The 24,489-nt window shown below is 38.3% G+C and overlaps 1 protein-coding gene across 1 annotated transcript; it reads right to left on the bottom strand.

Annotated features, from left to right (window-relative positions):
- Positions 1–2,288: 2,288 nt before the first annotated feature.
- On the bottom strand, positions 2,289–23,375 carry TRPC1 (transient receptor potential cation channel subfamily C member 1; the record flags this gene model as incomplete). The annotated part of the gene is made up of 13 exons (XM_084267471.1): positions 2,289–2,516; positions 3,348–3,542; positions 4,069–4,270; positions 4,424–4,599; positions 8,454–8,597; positions 10,580–10,719; positions 14,404–14,740; positions 16,372–16,567; positions 17,759–17,890; positions 19,237–19,439; positions 20,069–20,170; positions 21,376–21,530; positions 23,240–23,375. 13 exons carry the CDS (start codon positions 23,373–23,375, stop codon positions 2,289–2,291), a joined length of 2,346 nt encoding a protein of 781 aa, XP_084123597.1.
- Between the last annotated feature and the right edge of the window lie 1,114 nt (positions 23,376–24,489).

The raw sequence follows: 24,489 nt of genomic DNA, 5'->3' as shown, positions 1-24,489 counted from the left end.
AGCCAAGTAGATAGGAAACCCCTAAGAGTCTCCAAACAAGGCAGAGATGCAAAGTGGGATACAACTAAGCTCCCACAGAGAACAAACCCCTCTCTCTCTCTCTCTCTCACTATTCTGGTATGAATTCCAGGAATTCTGGAATGCCCAGTTCCAACCCAAATTTCCAAAAGTGCCTTGAATTAAGAGTTCTTCCTAAGGACACTCCACTGTACAACTCCACAGTGCCACGTTACAATGAGCGAGCCAGCTCTGAGAAATTCTGCTTAACTTATGGAGAGCAACTACACCAGCCATGGTGTATCTGGCATGAGCATGCTGCTCCAGCCAGATAGACATACCCAGCATCCCAGAAGAACTCATCAGCATGAGCCAAGCACTAAGCAACTAATGGTACATCTAGCATCCCATCTAGCTTGTTTTGAACTACCTCAGGTATCACTTCATGGCACTGCTTGAAGCCATTTAAATGAACCTGAAGTTCATCGGATGGTTCCTCAAGGAAAGAGGGTAACAACACATAATACCAGCTACTTCCCTTAAACTGGACAAAGATACTACTTTTGATATGGTACACCAGATTTTTCAAAGAGCTTTTATTTGTCTGCTGCCTTTCTTGGATACACATAACAAACAGCACACAGGTTTTATGTTTGTGTATTATTCAAATGTGAGAGCCAAGTCCAAATACAAAATCCAGTGATCCTCTTTGCTTAGAGCACAAGAGGTTAGCTTCTTACTCACATGGAAAGCCAACAGACGTATCAGAATACCTTTATACTCTAAGACTTCTGGAAGCAGAGTATTCAACCCCAGTTCAGATATACATAATTTCATAGTACAGAAAATATATTACCTTTACAAGAAAGAGTTTTATAAGAATTCCTTCAAAAAAGTAAACATTCATGTAAGCCACCACTCTGTCCATCTCCCAAAATCAACTGCAGTCAAAGACCACGATGGCTACCTGCGCCTTCTGGACATAAGACCATTTTAGAAGAGCACCATCGTAACAGTAAAACCGTCAATCAACCCTTTAGCTGTCATAAATAGACTTATTTCATAATTAAAAATACAGAAATCTCACATTTGATTATAGTTTGTCAACTTGAATTATATATAAGCATATAAAGCCAAATAGGACCCTCTAGCACAGAAAATCCACGAAGCCCTTACTGTCCATTGTAAGCAAAGTCAAATCACATGTTTTCACAAAACATAATATTCCTGACACAAAAAGAATGTTCAGCTTGGCATTGACTGTGGTTGAAAAGAATATAAAGGGAAAAAAAAAAGACAAGTTTAAAAGTAGGATATGCAAAACCTGTCTGAAGCAGGACCTTTTAAACTATATCTGTCCAGTGACCAGATACAATTACGTTGTCATAGAAAGAAGCGTATGTTGATCCACAGGAATTGCTCTGCATTGCAAACAATTAGCACCCACGTGCTCCACCTCATTGGTTTTGTGTCACAGGTTTTAGTAACTCAAATAATTTATCATCCAGATTTTAAAACTCCAAGATATTAAACATTAAAAGGTCACAGGTTAGTGTTAAAATTCTGTTCCCTCCCTTAACATGTACAGTAAAATGTGCTTTTGAGGCACCGCTGAAAAATTCAAGCAGGAATTGATTGTCTTACATATAACCACAGACATTCAAGAAATGATCGGTCTATTCTGAGTTCAAAATTTCAACGTTCCCACAAAAGGGAAGAGTCCTGACGATTTGATTTTCTGTATTCTATAAATGTTAGTGTACAGTCAGTGGTAACATACAAAACTTGGCACTAGAACTGCCTCTTTCAGAGCCATTACAGTCTTCACATGCACTGTAACCTACAGTCAAACATAATTTCCAACTGTGCTGGAAATGCTCTATTATTCTATATCTGACTCTTCTATTAAAAATAAACATAGGCTGGATTTTTGTCTTAAAAAGCCTATCTTCTCCAACAACTTGAAAAACAAGTATCAAAAAGCAACAAACAGCAAAAATAGAAGAAATAAACACATCGTGCGAACTCTGACACCTGACAGCCGCAGTGTGAGGAACATTAAAAAAATTCCTATATACAAATTCTATTTACACACTAAGACAAAGAAATTTACTGTATCTGTTTTTGCAGTTATTTCCACCGCTTCCCTATCTACCTGCAACTCATGCAACATGTTTTAAAATGCATTATATTGTGCCATCATCTTCTATTTGGTCTGGCAACAGAATTAGGTTGACACTTTCAAATGTGGGTACCTAAAAAGCACACACTTCTTGTTTCAAAGTCATGCCTCAGTTTCTGGGATAGAACATAGCATATTTAGAAGTTCTAAAGCCAAGCAGGTCCCTCATTTCATTTCGGAATTTGGACAAGTCTTGCCGCAGTTCATTGAGGTTTTCCACAGTTGCCTGATCTGTGCTTTGCATCTTCTGTCTCATGGAAGTCAGGTAACGGTGGACTAAGCAACACATCACCTTTTGGTAATTCTCATCTCTTTTCTGCTTCAGATTTCTCCATTCCTTTAAACAGACATTACACATTTACTTTGGAAAAGCGATCTTTGAGCCCTAAAGCTCAAAAAAATACCATTACACAGACAATAAATATGAACAAAATAGAATAAGATTTTATACAAATATATCTTGACATGCACAAATATACAAAGCATGGAAATGGCCAGCAAAACTTAAATTAAATTATAATCTGTTAACAGAAGCAAACATGAACATTTCTTGTCTCCCTGGCTTGGTAATCAGCCTATGAGCAATTAAAAGTTCCAAAATCCAGCATGTTTCTAAGCACACATTCCATAACATCTTTGACTTTAGTTTATTTAGTGATATTTTTGTCAGCAAGAAGATGCAAAATTAGTATGCAAAATTACAGGGTACAACAAAAGTGTTTATTTAAAAACAAAATACCCCTCTCCCCAGCAATAGCAGGCTTCAGTGATCCTTCTTGGTTATTTACTCTGACACTTCTGCAGTATGTTTAAAAACCAATTACCTTCCCCATAGAATACACTAACCTCACCATTTTTGAGATTAACACATACTTCCTTGAGGTTTTTACGAGTTTCTCAATCAATCAAAGCATTTTTTCCAGACTATTTCTGAGGGAGGGATGGGGTTTGAAATTCCCCAGTCAAAGTTAACAGAATCTTACTGAAGTAGAAATAGGTAATGCTGTAATTTGTATTTTAGATGCAACACGCTTTGTTCTATAGCTCCTGTATACATTAACAGCATTCACCAAAAGACAGGCAGCTCCACGCAGCAATCTGCAGATTCATTTCAGCAAGCAGCACTGTCCCAGCTGCAGAGCCTACAGCTTTCCCAATCAGTTCTTACCTTCAGGCTGTTCTGACGTTTCACTTTGCCACTTGATGTATGAGAGCAGATCCACTTACTGAGACTGTTGAAAAGATAGCAGATAGTCTTGGGAGAGGGGATAACATTGAAAGGTGGAGGTAGTGTGCATTTGTCATCGAAGTAGCTAAGCCAAAGCTTGGCACGAGCAAACTTCCATTCCTTATCTTCATGATTCTGAAGTAGCAAAAACATTAGCAAAGATCAGAAGTAAAATTAGTATCAGGCTATTTACTAAATTTTATTTTCTCATATATGAAAACCAGAATACTATTTAACTTCAACGATATAGTATTTTAATATATAGACCATAAAGTATTTTAGTAAGTCCTATTAAAATGCAAAATAAATACCTTTACTATATACTCTAGTGTAAATACAAAATTCAGCTAAGGCGGCATAACCCCCCCACCACCCAAAGCACCACACCTTATCAAGAGCAGCATCTTGCTGGAACAGTCATTGTATCAAAAAATTTTTCAGTTCCCAGAGGGCCAAAGCTATGCACGTGTTCCACATTCAAACTACCTACTTTATTTGGATCAAAGTAGATAAAGCATTCCTACTGGAAGGAAAGATGCCCCTTTGGAGCTCAGAAACAGAGCTCATCCATGGAGATTAATCTACACAGTGCAGGAACAAATTTGTTAAAAATCCAAAGCTACAGGTAGCAACTATTGGTAACAAATCAGAAAACACTTACTGCTATCAGCTGAAAACTTTTATGAAGCATTGCCACAAGGAGTTTAGTCAATACTATCACAACCACCACGTTGTAGGTGCCAACAATAACAGCACCCACAAAGGACTGTAATTCTTCACCATAGCTGAAACGCGTGACAAAGATTGCTACATGTGCCAAGGAGAATATATACCAGAACAGAGCAAAACATGTGCCAATAAACCTACAAAACAAGGGAAAAAAATCTGGTTAGGTAAAGCAAACACTGAAAGTGAGTTTACTTAATGTAAGTGCAAGTTCAGTGAAAAGAATCAAATTTTGTTACTAGGAATTAAGGGCTAGAACAATACAGCTGGTTCGTAGGTATCAGACTCACGAGTGGAATGTGTCATTGCTCTGCTGCTCACAGAAAATCCCCGCACAGTCCTTTTCTTCATTTACAGTAAAGCCTTTATCATAAAGTTGTGTCAATCCAATTGTGAATGAGAACAGGACAAGGAGGAACATGCCCAGAAATTTTCCAAAATCTTGTAGCATCTGTCCCATTGAAATCTGTGAAATAGATTTATTTCCAATTTTAGTAAAACATCTATTTATTTTTGTATGGGTTCTCTCCTTCAGCCTCTAATTCAGGAAAAAACCCCAAGATTTACATTTTAAATGCTTAACTTACAATTTAAGATGCTAACCAGACCTCAAAACCAAGAGGCACCCTTGTAGCATTTTTCAGTGAAAAACTCTAATGTTTAAAGAAAACTTAAGTCATTTTAACATCACTTGATAAGTTTCTATCTTTCAATTAGCCACAAGCTATAGCATATACACGTCACTCAGTAATACCAACGCTAATGTGTGAGTCAAGAGATAAAAGCAGTAGATGAACTGCATTTGAACATAAATACCATCACAGAAAGGTAAGAAAACACTTAGTAAGGACATTAAATGAAACATGCGGCATCATAATTCAACATTAATCAAAAAGGTAGCATACCAAAGCCCTCTGGCAGAGCGCAGAACTCATTCACTGGTCTATGCAAAATTTTAGATATACACTATATATAGGTGTGTAAGCACACAACAATTGGAGGCTGTAAAGTATAGATGCTATGACAGTGAATTCATATCATTAGTGTCCATTTCAAAATATCCTACACAGAAGCTTGCAACAGTAAAAATACAGTGTCTTTCTTAAAAAAATTAAGTGATGCTGACACATCTCTTTCCAGCGCAGAGAAGACCTTGACTTTCTTTTGTTATAAGCACGATTTCTTTTACACACATGCAGCATATAACTGTTTACAGCATTTGAATTGCTCTTTCCACAAACTTCTTCAGAGAACAGTATACTATTATGGAGAATGCAAAGATACAAAATGGGGTCAAGTAAATCTAATCCCCTACAAGAATCAGCGTGCAGAAAGTATAATCCCATATGAATCACAATCTGTACCAAATCATCGTCCAGGATTGTATCGCTGGTCAGGTTTTGCAAGTGCAAGTTTACTGGCATAGAAGTGCCAGCTCCTGCTCCCTCCCTAGCTGCTGGAAACGCAGAACAGATTCTGATTCTCTGCCCAGTTCGCCCTGGAGAATCTGCAACTCTAGTCAGAGCTATGCAATAATTATTTCATTTCGTCAGAGGATGAACGTAATCCTCACCACACTGTTTCATCACATCTATCCTTTTAAAGAAAAAAAACCAACAACAAAACATTTGCTGTTTAACTCACACGTGGCCAGGGCAAGAGAGAAACAGAGGAGATGAAACAGGAATGCACAAGAAGTGCAAACCACTCCAAACTATTTTGATTGGAATGGAGCATAACATCACCGCGTGCTTTCTTCATATGCTATTCCTTTCCAAGTATTTGGGATTTCTAAGCATTTGAAATCTAATGACCTAATCGCGGGGAATATTATTTTATCTTCTGTTAATAATAAAAACCACAGGCAACTTAGGAATCTGGATTAAAACAGGTTTTATTAATCAATAAGTAAAGTAACAGAACGCTTAAAAATCACTCTCCTAGTCAACAGAACATATAGTAGCTCCCTTTTCTCCCCAAAGGGGAGTTTCCATGCCATCTTTGATTACCACCATTTGAACTTTGTGACCTACTTTCAGAAAATACTGTAAGGGTTGTTGCACAAGCTGTACTGGCCAACAGTAATAAGACGCGCTTCAGTGTGCCACTGAATGGGGTGCCTGTTGACTGTTTTTATTTACTTGGAAAATTTCATAACATAGTGTCCTAATAAAAAACTTGTGAAACATCTAGTACATAAATAAATATGCACATTAAACAGTGACCCTCTTTAAAATGTGGAGAGACTTTGGTGTTCAATCAATTTGTGTAACAAGCCTAACGCTTACAGCAACATCAAGACTTCAGTATTTTTTCAAAGTCTGCAAGTCCATTTCCATTTTAAAAATGTATAAAAGAAAAACATAAAAGTAACAGCAACACAGCCACAGCTGGAGAGAAAAGGGCAAGAACTAAACCAAACAAAACTGTGAAAGGAGAAACAAGCATCGTCCAATGATATGAAACTGGTTACAAGAACTTTTTAAAGGACTTAAGATGATTTTAAAAAGACTGATTAAGCAAGCGATTATTTTTCTTTTTGAAGGACTTTTTGGTACAAAATACATATATTCTAAAAGATAATTAAGTACTCTTAACTCATTAAAATGAGCTGAACCTTCAAGTTGGATGTTTTCAGGTAGATCCTAACACCTTGATACAAGACCTAGTGATCTGAGCCAAAATTATTTACTTTAGAACCTCCTTTGCTATAGTTCTAGTTGCAGAGCAGAAGTTTTAAGAAAACAATACTGTTCCAAAATATGCCTTCTGCTCTCAAACTTAGTAGTGACAGTGTTTCTTGCAGCATCCTTTCAGATCATCCTCCTGCCACAAAGCTCTTAAAACTAGTCCTGTTCAGAAGAGAGGACAAAGCATTGATTCGACCTATTAGGACAAACCACATCAGTGTAATCACCAGATACCTATTCTATTTATTCCAAGTGTCTTTTCATTCAACAAGCAATTTTTCAAACCCAGTGATACTGTTGACAACCAGCTATTTTAACTAAATTGTATCACTATGAGGGGAAGAATAAATAATCATTGGTACAAGGCAGCAGTAACTTGTCCAGTCTGCTTTGTTGTCATAAGTCTCCCAAGGAAATGCAGCCAGAGAAGCTGAAAGTAAGCTTACCAAACTTTCAGTAAGTTTTGCTTTTAAAAACAGGTGCTTTAGTTTGTAAGGGCTTTCCACTGGCAAAGTAACAAAATCAGACAGTGCTGAAGACTCAAGCTGAACAGAAAAAACACAGAAGGGAAAAAAATGTCGCTAGTGGAGTAAGAGGTGCCTTCTACTCACAGGATTTTTTAGTGGGAAGCTTTCTTCCTTCTTTTTATCCAAGGAGGATTGAGAGAGAGGTATTGCATTGTAAATGTAATGTGTTAGCCCAGGTTCCCTACCCCCCCCAACAAAGATACTATACATATCACATGTCACACTGCACCCTCGGGTCCATCCAGTTTAACTGAAGTTTATCATGATGAACAGCACCAGGACTAAAATGGAGAGGGTCTGTGCTTCAGAAAAAAGAAACCAACTAATGAAAAAAATTCCATGGCAAATGCAGCAGAGAACACATCTACCCTCAAATCAGGAGAAGAAAATTAAATTCTTTGCACAAAACCAGGTTAAATTCCAACTTTAAGTGAAACATTTGAAATCAGCTTAGAAACTGTACTGATGTCTAATGTCCCACTGCCCCTCCACCATCTCCACATGACTAAATTAAAACCAGTGCATAATTAAAATGTGGGGTTTTCTGGAAGGCTCCAGAAAATTCCAAGTAAGAAGAAACCTGTTTTTCCTTCTTGTAACTGGCTATAAATACATGACTATTTCAATACTTGAGAGATACATGTTTTTCAAAGCAAAGCAATTTGCACAATGCAACTCAATGTGCAGCTCTGGTGAGATCAGAAGGCTTCTGACTACTCTTTCCCTGCTACGCATATCATCCATCTATTAGAGATAAGAAGTTAGGATGATCATTTGCATAGAATTTTAGAGGAAGAACCTGACCCAGTTTTCAAACTGCAGACACTTACTTAGTATGTCAAGCTAACACAGCTGAAAACAAAAAGACAGTGTAGGTACAGTTATCATGGAAAAAAATGTAAGAAATTGAGCTATACTAGGTCTTCTATTCTCTTACCTTTTTCCACCTAAATCAGTATGTTTTTACAGGAGATTAAAAATTCAGACTTCAAGGCAGTATCACTGACATTTTCTTGAATTCTTTATTTTTCTCTTTTCAATACGAATCTTTATAGCAAATTAAGATCAAGTTTAATATTTTCTCAAGCAGTAATGATACTCACCTGGAGTGGTCCCAGAATAGAGCTGGTTGTGTACATGAAGAAGAGACGCAGATAACTAAGAACATTAGCAAAAGCAAAAAGACCTTCTGCCACAAGGGTAGGATGGAATGCATCCCAGTCCTTCCTCTCAGCATAATCATGAAACTGCAGTATAAAGAGGACGAAACGGAGATCACTGACATTACAAATACAGAAACGCACCCATTTACCACTCCCTCCTTCTGCCTCCAAAATAGGCAATAGCATGAATTAACACACGATTCACAGATGGCTTACTTCTTCCATGCATCTCACTCTTAGACAAAGGCTACAGCCATTCCAGAGGTAGCCAGAAATCAGATTATTTAAATTCAGCACCTAACTCTGCCACTCACTTGTTCAGCAAGCCATTTATTCCTCTGGTCTGCGTTCCCTTCTACTCTGTTTCACATGGTTTGTTGAAACAGGGACTCGTGTACTTTACCAACATGTGCACTGTCCAGTGTAATAGGCTGCAGTCAAAAACAACATTGAAATGCTGCAAAGAAAAATAATATATGCGTGCAATTGCAGTATGGGGACAGCTGGTTTTAACCAGTTTTAGAAAGATTTAAAAAGAGTCAGGACCTGGGGGTTCTTTCAAAAGATCTTATGAATGACTACAGAGAATGGAAGCCACAAGTACTCTTGGTATAAACATGCCCACTACGTGCTATTCAACTACTCATGGAATACTCAGAGATCCCTAACTTTTGGCTTGGCTGAGAGCATTCAGCATTTGTATTACCAGCTTCTGCTGTCTCAAAAAGGACATTAAAAAATAAGGAACTCAAAGCTGCTTTAAAATAACTTACCCTAAAGTGTGCTGCGCAAAGATGGAAAGAAAGAGGGACAAGTATGTTTTTATACATTTCAACTGCATTGTACAAATCTCTCTGCTACAGACTCTTCCTGACTCTTCTTAGAGCTTCAGTACCCGTAATAGAGAGTAAGATGTAAACCAAGCATTTTTATTTGGTTTTCTAAATCTTCCCTAAGCTTCTGCCATAATAATGTGACAAAAGCCATCACATTCCCATTATATAGGGCAGAAGTGCTGCATCTTCAAAAAAGTTACAACATAAATGAGCGGCAAAGGGTCTACTACTACTACTACAGATGTGCTGGTTGCACAACAAATGGTTGTGAAGCCAGCCCAACATGGCATTCTCTGCTTTCCAAGAAACAGAGCTTTCCTTTCCAAATGATTACCAGCCTCTGAATCGATCCAAGGATACAGAAATGAGCCAAACACCAAGTCAGTAATAACTGAACCAGGGTATTTCCCTCCCAACTGCCAAACAGCTGTTCAACTTGCAGTCTGCAATGCAAAATAATGATGCTACTGCTTTGGCCAGTATTTTCCTAAAATATTCATATTCAACTTGTATGGCAGCTTGCCACACACTGGATGGCTAACAACACAGGCAACAGAACGGGAATGATCACTTTCAAAACTTGTGTCTTCAATCAAATCCAGATGGCTTTTCACAGAGAAAAGACAAAGCTCTTCTGTAGTCTTAGGGCAAGAACCCAAACAAACAAAAAAACCAAAGCAAAAACAGTTAACCCCCCCCCTACAATGACTTCTGACATTTGAGCATATGTCATCAAAAGCTAAATAAAATTTTCTGGAACAAAAAACGTTCAGCAATCTAAACACAGAGATTACTATTAGCTTTCTGCATAGACTCCTGCTTTGTGCAATCAGGTGAACTCAAATGCTGAATCAGCTGAACCGTATAGGAAGATTCCCCCAAATGAAAATCAAGCCATTTCGAAGACCAGGCAGTTCTTATAAGGAAGACAGTAGCTCTGTTTGCGGTCTCTGAGTACTTGGAGATGTCTTGGTGCATTTTCAAACTGCCTCATCAACTTCTCTTGCAAGCCCGAGATTCAACAAGACCAGAGATCTTGACCACTACATAAAAAACTTAATTCAGAAGCCTAAACTGTATCTGCATACCAATGGTGTACACCTCACTACAACATACATCTCCTAACATACCACCCATAACATCTCTTCACATATTTTGTAGCAATATGCTAAAATTCGTTTGCCCAGTCAGTCCCAGAGGAGCTCTGGATCTCTGAAGATTGGTTCTCACCTTGTTGTGGGCTACTACTTTGAGAGCAAAAGTTGCCAAATACAGGGAATTCATAACAAAACTGAGCTGATTACGGGATTCTTCTAAAAAGTCTTCTAAGCCATCATACCAGAGTCTTTTAACATCTGACCACACCATTCCTGCAGGGGAAAGAAAAAAACAGGGAAGTCACGTCACTGCACTGAATAGACATTTTTTTACAATTAATGCACTTTTGACTGGCTTTTCTAAATGACATTTCAGCAAAGGGCAAGAAGTGGAGTAACCAAGTAAGTGTATTGAAAACGTTGTATTGAATTACGAGCATTAATCATAAGGCAACAAGATGCTCAGCGTTTTCAAGCCTACCTTCCCACTAAGAAACACATTCTCCAATAAAAGATGGCATGAGAAGAAATCAACAGGAGAAAAACTGGACAGGAAAAGGTCAAATTTCAATAAAGGTAGAAGGGCAAAATACAAATGCTTTTACCTGAATGAAAAGTATTCACCTTTTCCCAAAAGCTCTAAAGACAGCAAGACATTGCTACATAATGTATCAAGTGTTTTGTGGAAGTGTGTAAGTATCAAAGTGTTTACAAATAATGAGCTTGGTAACTGCTATTGAAAAGATCAGAAAAGATCCAGCTTCTCCTACTCTAGCTGCTATTTAATAAGATTTGCAGAGAAAATACACCATGACTTAAGATTTAAAACATCAGAAGTTTAACTCAGAGCAACACATTTAAATATTCAGAATCTTTATGGGAAACTGAATTTTACCATTAACTGTGTCTGGTTGTATAGAAAAAAACCAGCTGCTAAGAATTTTTCTAAGTCTCATACAGACATTTTTATCAAACTTGAAAGGATGATTAGATGAAATATAATGGCACCTTTGAGTTCTTGGAATAATCAGTGGTTTCCTGTGTGTAGGTTTTGTTTTGAGGGGTTTTTTTGGGGGGTGGGGAGTTAAGTACTTCAGATGTATGCTACTACATTTAGGACAAGAAGAAAAGCAGCATGTGTATAAATAGTACTTAAAACCTGTTAGACTTGGTTCACATTTTAGGACTTTGAAAATTATCTAAAACTTTGGTCCAGTGTGAACAAGATTCAGTGAATGGAAAAAAAAAATCAGGTATTTATGTATGACTTCATTTGTTCAGCCAGCTTTACAGCAATGTTGGAATGCATAATTAAAAAAAACAAACACCAAAACAAACACAAACAAAAAACTGTGCACAACATAATTTGGATGAGACTTGTATAAATCTCTCTTCTTCCTGGTTATAAAGAAAATTTTTTTTAGAACAGAACCTCTGTGTGCCTCCATATGATTACTATGTATTTTGCACTACATTTCTGAATTTGTTACAGCATCAGTAAAAAGTATTGGAGAAGTAGAGCATGCTATAATTGATGTTATTAACAGCCATAACAAGTTGGGTTCTGTTGCTTCATACAAGAGGACACTTGTATGATAATTACCAGATTGATGACTTAGAAATTTTATCTAGAACACAGTATCAGCTGCTAACTCAGTGTTAGAAATTCTGCTGTAGCCATTTTACCAACTGATTTTTAGAAAGTATTTCAATGGCACTATGGAAGACAATAATACAGGGAAATCCTGTTACATGGCTGTATTTCTTCCAGTTGAATTTGTCACACATTTTCTAAATACATTCTTTATCAACTTACTATTTGTAAGGAAACAGTACAATATCTGATTAGAAAATATGCATTTAAGCTATAAATGCAATTACTATTTTAAAAAACCCCTTAAGATTCAATAATGTGAAAAATAACTTGATTTTAAGGATTTATATTACTTACAGGTCATTTTTCAATCCTATGTGAAACCCACATTAAAATATCACATGAAGAAAATAAAATGTTTCTATAGCCTTTCATTAAAATTTGCCAGACTACCCAATGGCCGCTTCCTGCCTACAGTGGATTTGATGGTACAAAATGATTTCTAAAATCAGATATCAAATCTCAAAATAGAGGAAGAGTCCATAATGCTGACTTGTACCCTACATTTGAGGCTTTCAAGCTTCTTTGAAGACCTGCACGCATTTGTGTGCGGGGTACTGGGTATTTCCAAAACCTGCTTGAACTACTCAACAGCTTTAAGGCAGTTAAACAATGAAAGGAATCCCCATTACAAAAAAACACACCACCAAAAAAACCACATTAAAAGGTTCTAGGAATTTCCAAGCAGAACAAGAGTTCCTGAGCGCTCAAAGATTATACCTGTGCTCCCTCTACTGCACTAACATGAATTAACATGTATCCATTCATTCAGGTACAGTTACAATAACCAGTGATAATGACATCAAGAATTAAGACAGTTGTAGGAAAACAAGACCTGTTTCTGTGTTTGAAAACAAGGACAAGCTAAATGCAAGCCTTCAATTTGTCTGGCTAAGACAGAGTATGCTTGCATATACCTATGGATACATAAACATACACAACATAAACTTCATTTCTTTAACAATGTGCCAACTCTCCATCAAGTCCAAACAGTATTATTATTTACTTTTAAAATGAAGTAAAATCAAGTATTGCAAAACTGGTCATGAACTTACTGTTAATGTACAAATAAATCTGCAATTTTGTATATGTAGTCAAAGTCTTCTCACTGAGCAAAGTAGAATGCTATCAAAATTGCATGTTTACAACTATGAAAGATTTTGCAGAACCCTAAATTTTGGCAGTTGTTTAAACTAGGATTAGTCCAACAAAAACATCCATAATCTAGTTCAATCTAGTTAGAACACATTAAAATAGAAATTAAACCAGCACAGGAAGTGATTTTATGACTGTAAATACATGCTTACTCTAATTACTTACAATCCAGAAAAAAATATAATTAACTTGCATACAAATAACTTATCTACTTTATTATTACTTGAAGATCTTGGCTATATTTTCAGAGAAACAATAACCTTACAAGCAATGTTCAGATTCTAGCAAAATTCTCATACTAAATGTAAAACACAGCACCATACCAGCTACTAGAAAGAAAATTAAAACTATCTCAGCCAAACCCAGGACACACACAGACACACAAGTAATTAAGAAGCTCAAATCATTCCTACTACTGTTTTAATATAGTTTATAGAATCACAAAATATCCAGAGTTCGAAAGTACCCACATAGATCAAGTCCAATTACTGAACCCATACAGGAAAACCAAAAAGTTAAGCCATATATCTAAGCATGCTGGACAAACACTTCTTGTAAAAGAGACATAGAATAAATTAGAAGTCTTGTGGATTGCTGTCTGATGAAGAAATAATATAAGTTTAACTCTGACTGATAAAGCCACCCACATCCGAAATAGCAATACCTATTCATAAAAAATTGGAGAAGTCTAAAGTGATGTCTGACAATTTTATTCCTCAGTTTACCACCATGTAAAAGGAACACACACTTGCTTTGCCTTCAGTTTATTTTCATTTAAAATTAAGATCAGAATTTTAAAGTATCTAGGAAGATACACATCTCAGATTAAATTATTAGCGCACAGCTGGACCTCACCTGCATCACTCTGGATGCTACCAATCCTTCTGATGAAAAATAAACATTCCTCTTCTGTGTGATCTTACAACATTCCATTTCAGATACTGGCTTTCTGTGATACCTAGAGATTGTTCTACCACTCCACATCCCCTCCTTAAAATGTGTTTGGCTGTCTTATTTTCTGTAACACTAGTCTCCAAAAAAGAGAACTTTGGACAAGCAATAAGATGCTAATTTAATAAAGCAGTACAAATTATTATTTTTTGATAAACATCAGCAAGTGTCATCCAATCTAGTCAGGTCATACCTACCAATTAGCCATATTATCAGAAGGTAGTCTATTCTCTCAAGGGCTGGTCCCATTGTATTCTTCTTATTCTCATTGTAGACAAGGGAGTACAAATTAAGTAGTAACAGAAACGTGAAATATGAAGCTCCATGAATAATAAACTTCATAAAAGGAGTGTGAATTATTCGGCCAACTCGAGATTTAGGGGCCAACAAGTAACAAAGTGACAGAACTGGCCAGAAAACACCAACCATCAAAACAGTCAAGATTTTCTTGCACGTGTGCTTGCGTCGATAGCCTGCCATCTGTCCAAACCACACAGTGTTCAGGAACTGCTGGCAGTTAGACTGAGCAACAAACTGGTGGGAAAAAAAGAAAAAAAAAAAAAAAGAAACAAACAAGAAATCAGTCCCAGCTTTACTAATACAGTTTACTTATTTACATTGTTAAAATTACTTTTCAAACTATGCGTGGTCATGAATGAGCAAATGCAAAGGCAAGACTAGTAACTTGAAATAATGACCTCATAAGAGAAGTGCTATGGATCCATTATGATTATAAACATCCATTATTTTCCTTTCCTTCTAAAGCCAGCAACTAAACTTGAATTATACATACTAGACTTTTAATGGTTTTCAGATTAAGAATGAGTTTTGATTTCTATTTATTTAGAAATCTAGCATATAAGTGATGTCATACCTCATACAACTACCCTGTGTATTATTATAAAAAATGGTGATTTTATCTGAAGAGTAAGATACTGTTACTGTAAAATACTATACACACTGTAAAACGTGCAAGATGAGGGTAAAACTGCCAAGCAGTTTTATATGAAACAGTTCTTAAAATCATGATGCCTCTATTCGGAAGACTTAATTTTAGACCAGACTAAGCTATTTTATCAGTCCCTAAAGTATGTAGACTTCACACCAAAACCATATATGGATTACGCAAAGGTACTTTCAAACTTCAGGTGCTTATTTGCATGGAGTTACAAAAGAAAGTATTTCACTAAAGGACAGTTTGTCATTTAATTTTAAAAATAATCGACAAGAACTACTCTGATGTTATCATCACACTTAAGAAAGCATCACAAGAAACTGTCTACAGTTAACTTCCAGGAATAAAACATACTCTGCAAAGATACGTTCCTCATACCACACAAAAAAATGCTTTCATTCTCCAACCACTGTGGTAAAAACAAGCTATACCCAAAAACCAGAAGAACATCTGAAATACTTCAGTATGCTTGTTTAGCACATACCAGAAATGTGTAATGCTGGTTCTAGGACACTTCCTAACTATGGCTTACGAGTTTTAAACACTATGTATTTTAACAGTTTCACAGTTTAAGCCTGGATATGTAGAACAGGCCGAATTAAAATGCCTTCTGCAAATGCTAGCTGAAAATGGATTTTTTAATGGAGAGGAAAATTTCTTTCTGTCCCCAAGTTCTTGTACCAGTATCCCACTTACCTTCCAGTACAGCAAAACTAGTTACAGTTTGTCAATGGTAAGAGATAAGAATGACCTACAGCATGACCTAAGTTCCATGCTGATGGCATAAAACCGTGCTACTGTTCTGGACAGAGGCACCATTCAGCTACACCAGCACAGGTCTAACCAAGCAGCACAAACAAGGCCTGAGCCGAAGCTGAACAACTAATGACAAAGATAATAAATCATGTATGGCACCTATGGATCCATGCTTTCCTAGGCAATGATTTAATGAGTATCTGCAAATAATTACCACTACCAGAGTTGTTTTCTAAGAGCAGCAGTCTATACTCCAACACAGAATATGCTAGAAACCCTCAGTATATTGCAGTATCATTTCCCTGTTTCACATCCAGATGTTCTGTGTATTACCATTTCTTCTATAATCACACAAATTTATTTCCATTTCTATGTCTAGGGGCAGAACAACAAATTAAATGAATCACTACCAAATATGATGCAGAAAGCCTATCGAATTACTGCAAAGACAAACCTCTTTCTGATTATACTTGATTGCAAGTTTTAAGCGGCTTAAGTTCATCCTCTCTTCCAGCAATCCTCGCTTGTCTACATGTTCATCACTAGATGTGTGATTCAGAATAACTTCCAGCTCCCGTGAATTCCGTGCTTGTGCAAGCAAATCCTTAGCAAAGGTTTTACACTGTTGAGCCAGCTCCTCATAATCATTTCTGAAAGACACAGAAACAGTGCTCACATACTTTTCATTAAAGTATTAACTATCCATTTTTATTTGGTATTGTATGTTATGCTAAGACAAATTACCAAAAAAAAAAACCCAACAGACAACTCTGAGTAGGTTTCATCATGTAATGTTTGGTTTGCAACTCCACTAGACAGAGAAAAATTGAGAAACAGACTTAAAGTATACAAATTCTTATCTTATTAAACCCATATAAAGAGTTAAAGCTTAGATTCTTTCCAGGAGATGAGAAAGCATGGTTATCACAAAATACAGCACTGCTAAGTCATCATTTGCACTTGGAAGGGAAGTAGCTTTGGGCTTTACTTTACTGTGGTCGCCTGAAAATTAAGCCTATCCACTGAATATTATTTATAAGCAAAATAAATACATAAAAAGAAACCACATGATCTGCTGGTCTGACCTGGCACACAGCCCATTTTAATGTCAATTTGTATCATTAAAATGCAACAGTTGGGACTCTTATGAAGACAGCTAGCTATAAAACCAGAAAATTCTTATGTTGTGTAGGAAAGCAGAGTTTTACCCCATATGAACATTTACTTTCATGTTCTCTGAAAAAAATACATTCTTTTGTGCTGGCAGGTTTCAAAATGGTTGAAATCTGCACAGTTTGAACATAAAAATATACTGAGAATTTTATCCTAAAATAGGGCATTTTCAGCACAAAAGCTGCACACATATACGTATTTTATATATGTAGACACACTTACATCCACACTGTTCAGCGTTTTATAATATAAGAAGCAAAATTAAAAACAAGGCCCAAACCAACTCCCAACAAATCAGTTTAAACAAGGTGCTATGTAGTTCTACCTTTTATGCAGGGAAGAAAAAAAGTGCAGCATACTAATGAGATAATATGATTAACACAGATGTGATCTTGAAATAAAGCAGCATTTAGCATAATTTCTCTTACTTTTTCCAGACTAGAAATGAAATTTAAACTGTTGGTCAACTATACACATTGAATTATCTACATTTAAAAGGATGCAAAGAAATTAAACTGTCAAAAATGACTGCTAATGAGGCATACATTTTAACTTGCTATTTTCTCTAATTATTAAGCATTCCTATTACAAAAAAATTAAGAATAAACCTTTTCTATACGTGTAATATTATAAAAGTATTGAAGTTGGTTTGTGTTTTCAATTCCTACCTGAATTCAACCTCAACAAGACTTAGCTCTTTCAAGTCTGCACTAAGTTCAAAAGCTCGCAGGATCGGGTCCTCCTCTGTCAACATTATTAAAGCAGGACTGGCCAAGCACCGGTAAATGTCAAGACGAAACCTGCCACAACAGGACAGCAAGCAAAACAAAGAAGTGTCATTTGATTAGCAGTTTCAAATTGGAACCTATTCCTAAAGTTGGCATAAAAGTCAGCTGAAAGACAAAACAATTTGGTTTCTTGAAGTTAGACACTGCAAGCATTAAATGTGACATGCCATGGAAAATGTTGTCTTTCAAATACTTACAATCCCTGTATCAAAAATTGGCTGAACTGGTTCTGTTCTCTTCCTCATTACTTGAACTGTTATCACTAAATCAGCACAAGGCCATCAGTTAAGATAACAGTATTGGAATTTTGACCTTTTAAGTGTTATACATTAGCACTTATGGTTCTTCAAATGGACATAAGAGAGGGAAGCAAAGCATTAAAGGCAATCTTCTATTTTGACAAACTCAATTAAAAATTGCAGGGAAAGCATCTGAGGGGATGTTTTTCTTTTGCAAAATTAGCAACTCATTAACAGTAAAAATCTGTTATCCATCCTAGTTTAAACTAAGGGCTGGTACTTCCAATGTTTCTATTACTTGTTTGCTTGGGATATCCTGACACCTTTACATATACTGAAGTTAATAACACATGGTATCAGATGGATACCAGAATGCAGTAGCTGAACACCAGCAACAATTATTTTTCCATTTTCCTTATTTTTAGTCATTTGGATACATACTGGAATAATTGTATAATAATTAATTGTATATTGTAATTGCAGTCTGCTTATGCTGTTTGAGCTCTGTGATTTTTTACCACAACTCTCACATATTAAATTGTACTCAACCCTCAAAAACGTGGTCAAGTTAACCAGATGAAATGTCATTCAGACCGGTAAATCCCTTTCCTCATCTGAACCTTTATGAAAAAGCTGTTTTCAAAAATGCAGAAGAAAAAAAAAACAAACAGAGAAATTTGTCTTCATTTTGTATTCATCAATCTATGCTACACAAACACGTTCAGAAACAGGATACAGAATTATCCACCTCCTCATTCTGGCTCAAGAAAACCTAAATTAAGAAAAAATTCTCTCTTCATAATTCCTATGCTCCCAAGCCAAAGACAGCTAGAGTGTTTGCAACACCACTGGTAGAAAAGGACTTACCTTAATATGCACAGTGACTAAGAGTATAAAACCAAAATGAAAAAAAAAAGCCACTGTCTCCCATCAGCTCTTCCAAGCACAATCTACCCCAATAACCACCATCTCTCACAATAAAGGCGACAATATATTAAGGGAATATACTCATAAGCCTCATCTTAATGAGTAAAAGGAAATACACTGAATCTGACCCAGGCAATACCAGAGAACTGAGACAAGATTTTTTTTTCTTAGGTCGTGACTGGTATGTCTCACCTGGAATGTCGCAGACTATCTTTTTTGTTCTTTGCAGTACACAGTGTGCACTCACAGCCAACAGCATGAGGCTTGGGTAAAGATATGTCTTGTTTTAACAGCATGGTGAGAATCTCATAGTTGTTACGATGAGCGGCTAAAATGACAGGTGCCACATCCATGGTCGTTGAGTACTCGGGGTTTTGAATGCGTTCCATTAACTTCTAGAATAAAAAGCAGGAAATATCTAAATTTATTACCTACAGTTCTACTTCAGTCTTTTCTTTTGATTGACTATTCAATAATTAATTTTTCCTTCAAAATATTTTCCAACATTTCAGAACATGAAAATATGGAAAAATTGATAACAATATTAAAACACCTCTCAGGTAAATACTGGAAAAAGGGAAAGGGACACAGAAATGTTTCTGGTTCAACTGATTAATTTTAAGGTAAAGATGTGATGTTTATAGATTTGCTTGAAAATCTACAAAGCTTCAACACGTGAATATACCCATTATAGGTCAAGGCTGCTAATTACCTTGCAAACAGCCAACAATAAAAGATTTGTAGCCACTTCCCCACCCCACCCCGTTTCCGGACTAGCTAAGCATCCTTTAGCATTTGGCATATATGAAGCCACTGGATTCTTTAAGTGCTAAAGCAAAATAACCCATCTTATGCTTTAAGACAAGAGAGGCAATACAAAATAGTCCCTAACGTCCAGATTCTATCCCCTTAGGGATGCAGAATTCCATTCAAGAACACTTTTTAAATACTATGGCTACCCAAAATACAATAGCACAGCCTCCCACTCCCCATTCAAAAAACCCAAGGAATAACAACACTCAACTACAATGGTTGGTCTGGAGGATCTTTTTGGTCGGTGATTAAGTAGAATGTCAACAGCCCCAACCACTTCTGAGTCAATAGCCACCAAAAGCGCATCTGATGACTAAGGAAAGAAAACCAGTCACATGTGAAAACAGTAGCGACTTAAACAGCACAAACAGTCAACCTGAAGCTAAACTGAATTTTTGAAAATAAAATTTAAAAAAAAAATGTACCAAAACAATGTTCTGTATTACCACCATGCATGAGATCAGGATACAAAGTCAGGCTGCCATTCCAGGAGTTAGAACAGCATTACTGACTTCAACTGTATGAACAGCAGAAGAACCAACTGCAGAAATAACTTTCCAGGACACTTGCAAAATGCAAGTTCTAAGAGACAGTTTACCAGGTTATTAAAAATGTTAAAAGCAAGCAGCTGTGTAACACAACTCAGGCATATGAGACTTCAGCCCCACATTCATAGTTCTGCAGTAAAGCTAGGAACACAAGCTCTCTTTTTCTGGTCTGGTAACTACTTCTGAAACTCCTCTTAAGTTGAACTAAGCTGCTTTTTGTTTTCCATAGTTTATATTATTCTTTTTAATTAATTTTAGAAAAATAAAATTTATACTTGAAAAATAAAAGACAAAGTTTTTATTATTGCCACTAAAAAGAGATCTGGGGAGGGGAGAGCTGTTTGGTTTTCCCCCCTTCCAATTCAAATAACTTAAGAGAAGATACTATATTTCCCTGTCTTACATGCTTAAGCCTTAACAGCTCCAACTCTCCCACCAGCAGCAGAGATGCTGCATACTGTTGAGAAAGTACTGGTGATCTGAAACTATCTCTGCCATCAAGCACAGATGAAGTCTAACAAGAAGGCACTGCAGAAACCATGCTTGCCTTAAAATCTTCTAATATAGTGTACATTCTTCTAACTATGCTACCATTTAAAAAGTTAGCATACAGCCAAAGACATCTCTGCATTCTACACTTCTGAATATGATGCAGCCTGACTAGACAGTGTTTATTTGCTTGAAGATAATATACACATTATCTCTGCAACAGGAATAACCTTTAAAATGAGATTCAGATTTGTTAATGTCATTGAAAACTTTACAATACATTTACCATGCCAATAAAGTCCCACTGGGAAAATAAATTAGTGAGAAGAAAACAGTTTCAAAATTACTTAATGGAAAAAAGAACTGAACTGCCTGTAAGGACAGATTCTATTTCTTTCCAGATTCTGACAGATTAACAGAGGAAATATACAAAGAGTAGAATACACAGATCAATGACCAAGTTTTTCAATGTGCTGTATACCTGGCAGCCATAATCCAGAAGAAGCTGTAATATGTCCAAGTTTTCATTTTCAATGGTTATGGTAACAGCATTTCGTCCCAGCACATCCACACAATTTATGTTCATTTCACCAGAGCTGTTTTCTTCTAAGAGCTTTTTAACCATGTAATAGTCACCTGCACAAGTAACGTATGACTGTCAATTAGGTTATTATAAAGCAATAAAAGAATGTGAACATTCTAAGCACCAGCTACCATCAAACAAGACATTCCTCCATAGCTGACAGCAGACAATTAAGAGGTCAAGGTAGACAATCATTCTCTCATCAGGGAGGAAACTAGATATACTTTGGGAGGTCTTTCAGGAAAGCACTAAGACATGGACCTAAATCCACCCCTTCAGTTCCAGTCCTAAAACCAAACACACGCAAAAGCATGGGCACTCCTCAAAACTGGGGCAATCGCTCATACATTACCTGTGAGACAAAGGAAGAATCAAGTTCAACTACACCAGAAAAAGCTTCTCCATTCAAAAGAACCACCTGTTCAGAGGGACCCCTCTCTACAACACTAAAGACGTTTGCATTTTCCTCAAGAAGCTACATTAGCCTTCTCTATATCCAATTTTAACATACACGCCATCAAAAAAGGTATGACACGATGCTGCAATGTTATCAAACCCAAGCTAAAAAGTTTAATTAACAAGCAAACCTAACTACAGCAAGATGAACATAATCTGCATTTCCCTATTTGACTGAAGTGTATGCAGGCCAAGCTGCCCTGTTTACTATTCTTCTTGCCAACAGTAAAAGTTTTGAATTATTTTTGTCTCTAGGACAACAAATTCTTTTGCATCATACAAGACCATTGCAAAGACAGACCTGAACATAGGGTACTTACTGGAGGACACGTAGCAATCTTCTGCACGCAGTAGAACATGCACAGGGTTTGCAAGAGTACTAAACCAGCTGCTATAGACACAATTATTTTACATGTTATGTTGTGCACCCTTTTAGCTCCTCTGCCTCTGTTTATACTTAGAGAGAAAGATGTGGCTTGGTCTGATCTTCAGGTGAGACAGGCTACACGGCAGCACGGCTGCAGGCAGGCAGCCTGTCCGCCTCCAAGACATCCTGCTACAGAGAGCACCAGAACAAACTTGCTAAGCCCGCTGGCTCATGTCACCGCAGATACACTCATGCTGTTGTGAACTAACCTAAACACACGGCCAGCAGAGAGCTCTGCATATAAACACACCAGCTCCTACAACCACGCTTGTGTCCTCACAGGCACATAACCACTCCGTGCATGATTTAAAGCCTGTCTCAGCGGCTGACATTTTGAACATATTAAGACGTTCGATTTCAGGCTGTTTCTCTGCTTAATGGCAACTAAATAAATTCTTAAACTAAGTGGCATGTTTTAGAACAGACGATCTCTTTCCATCCCTCACCACGGGCGCAAATCACAGGAAACTAGTCTCACTCATTCCGGGGATGCCCAGACGAGCCCCCGATTTTCAACAACTACAGACACACGCAGAACAACCACGAACGCAAAAAATACCTCACAAACTTCTCCGACACAAAGCGAACTCCCTCACAGAGGCGCTGGCCTCCGCTGGTACTCAGAATAGCGGGAGGCGGCGGGGCTGCGCGGCCGCAGCCGGGCGGTGAGGCGAGGCCAGACACCGAGGTGCCCCGCGCAGCAGCCGCCCGACGATGCACTGCGAGAACCCACCGCGCCCGCGGTGTGAAGCGGATTTATTCCCTGCCAAACAGCTGCCGTCGGGCGCAGACGGGCTGGGGCCCAAGGAACAAGCGGCCGAGGCCTCCACTCCCCGAAGGGGCGGTAAGCGGGGCCGCGCCGGGCAACGAGAGCGGTACCTTTATCGCAGGCGAGGAGGAAGAGCTTCTCGTCCAGCGTAGTCTCCTCCTTCACCTGCCGCACATCTTTCAGGGCCAGTAGCTTGTTCGGTGAGGCCGAGGCGGACGGGTCCGCGCTTTGGTACAAGGCGGCCATGGCGCCGGCTCTGCCAGGCCCATCAGAGCGTGGGCGGGACGGCGGCACGGCGCGACCCCCGGTGCCCGCTCCCACCCCAGAGGGGAGCGGAACCGCAACCCCCAGCGCCTTCAGCCCCCCGGGCGGGCGAGGCAGGGCAGGGCAGGGCAGGGGGCGGGCAACGCTCCCCGCCGCACTGCGCAGGCTCCGCTGGAACCCCCACCCCTGCGAGGGCAACGGGAGGTGGGTAGGGAGGAGCGCTGCCGGGGGATGTGGCGGCCGACTGGCAGCGGCCAGCGAGTGCCCCCCTTCAGCCGCCCCCTCTTCCTCTCCTCCTGCCGCTGGGCCGCTCCTCCTCCCGCCTGACAGCGGTTAGGGTCCGGGGACCCCCGGCGTCGCGGTCCGCACCCGGCAGAAGCTAAGAAGCTGGAAGAGTTTGCGGGCTCTTTCCCAGGGGGCCCTCTCGTCTGTCTCATCACTCGTTGAGGCATCGAGAACACACACCGCAGCACGGCACCTGCATCCAATTACCGATTGCCCCAGGTCCTGCCTTAGATCCGTTTTTCTCCCAGCTGCCCCACTACCTGCAGCCCCGCTCACCCCAGCACCGGGCTGCACAGCACCGTGAGCACAGCCGGACGCGCCTCCCCACTCTTTGTTAGTCTTTCATTCATTTCCTCTTCACGTGTAAAGATTGGGGGCTTTTCTTGCTCCATGGTATTGTGTCCTTCAACTTCAAAAACACTCTTAAAAGACACAACTCGTGTTTGGGCATCACTCTCTGATACACTACAGAAAGAAGTGGTAAAACCCTGTCTGTACTTGCAGCACCTTAATACACAGAACCCGAGGTCACAGCATTACAGGCAGCAGCCGAGCACTGAGGATCAATACAAGGTAGAAGCCTGAACTCACTGTTTTTCCATTCTCCTTTAGAAAATAAAATCTTGCTTGGTTAACACACACCCTCATGAAAACAACCAGTATTTTTTTCAGACCGTGGCAGTAGCCAGGTATCCTTCAAGATACCACTTTTAACATGTACATCAACCATTTATGCTGAGGAGCATAAAATGTTTGCCCCTGAAAACTCATTTCAATTTATGTTGAAAACAGGTCTAGATCTAGAATAATG

This window comes from Gallinula chloropus (assembly GCF_964237585.1).
Source record: "Gallinula chloropus genome assembly, chromosome: 8".
Taxonomy (NCBI): domain Eukaryota; kingdom Metazoa; phylum Chordata; class Aves; order Gruiformes; family Rallidae; genus Gallinula; species Gallinula chloropus.
The sequence above is the reverse complement of the archived record's forward strand: the minus strand, read 5'-3'. Positions and strand labels throughout refer to the sequence as shown.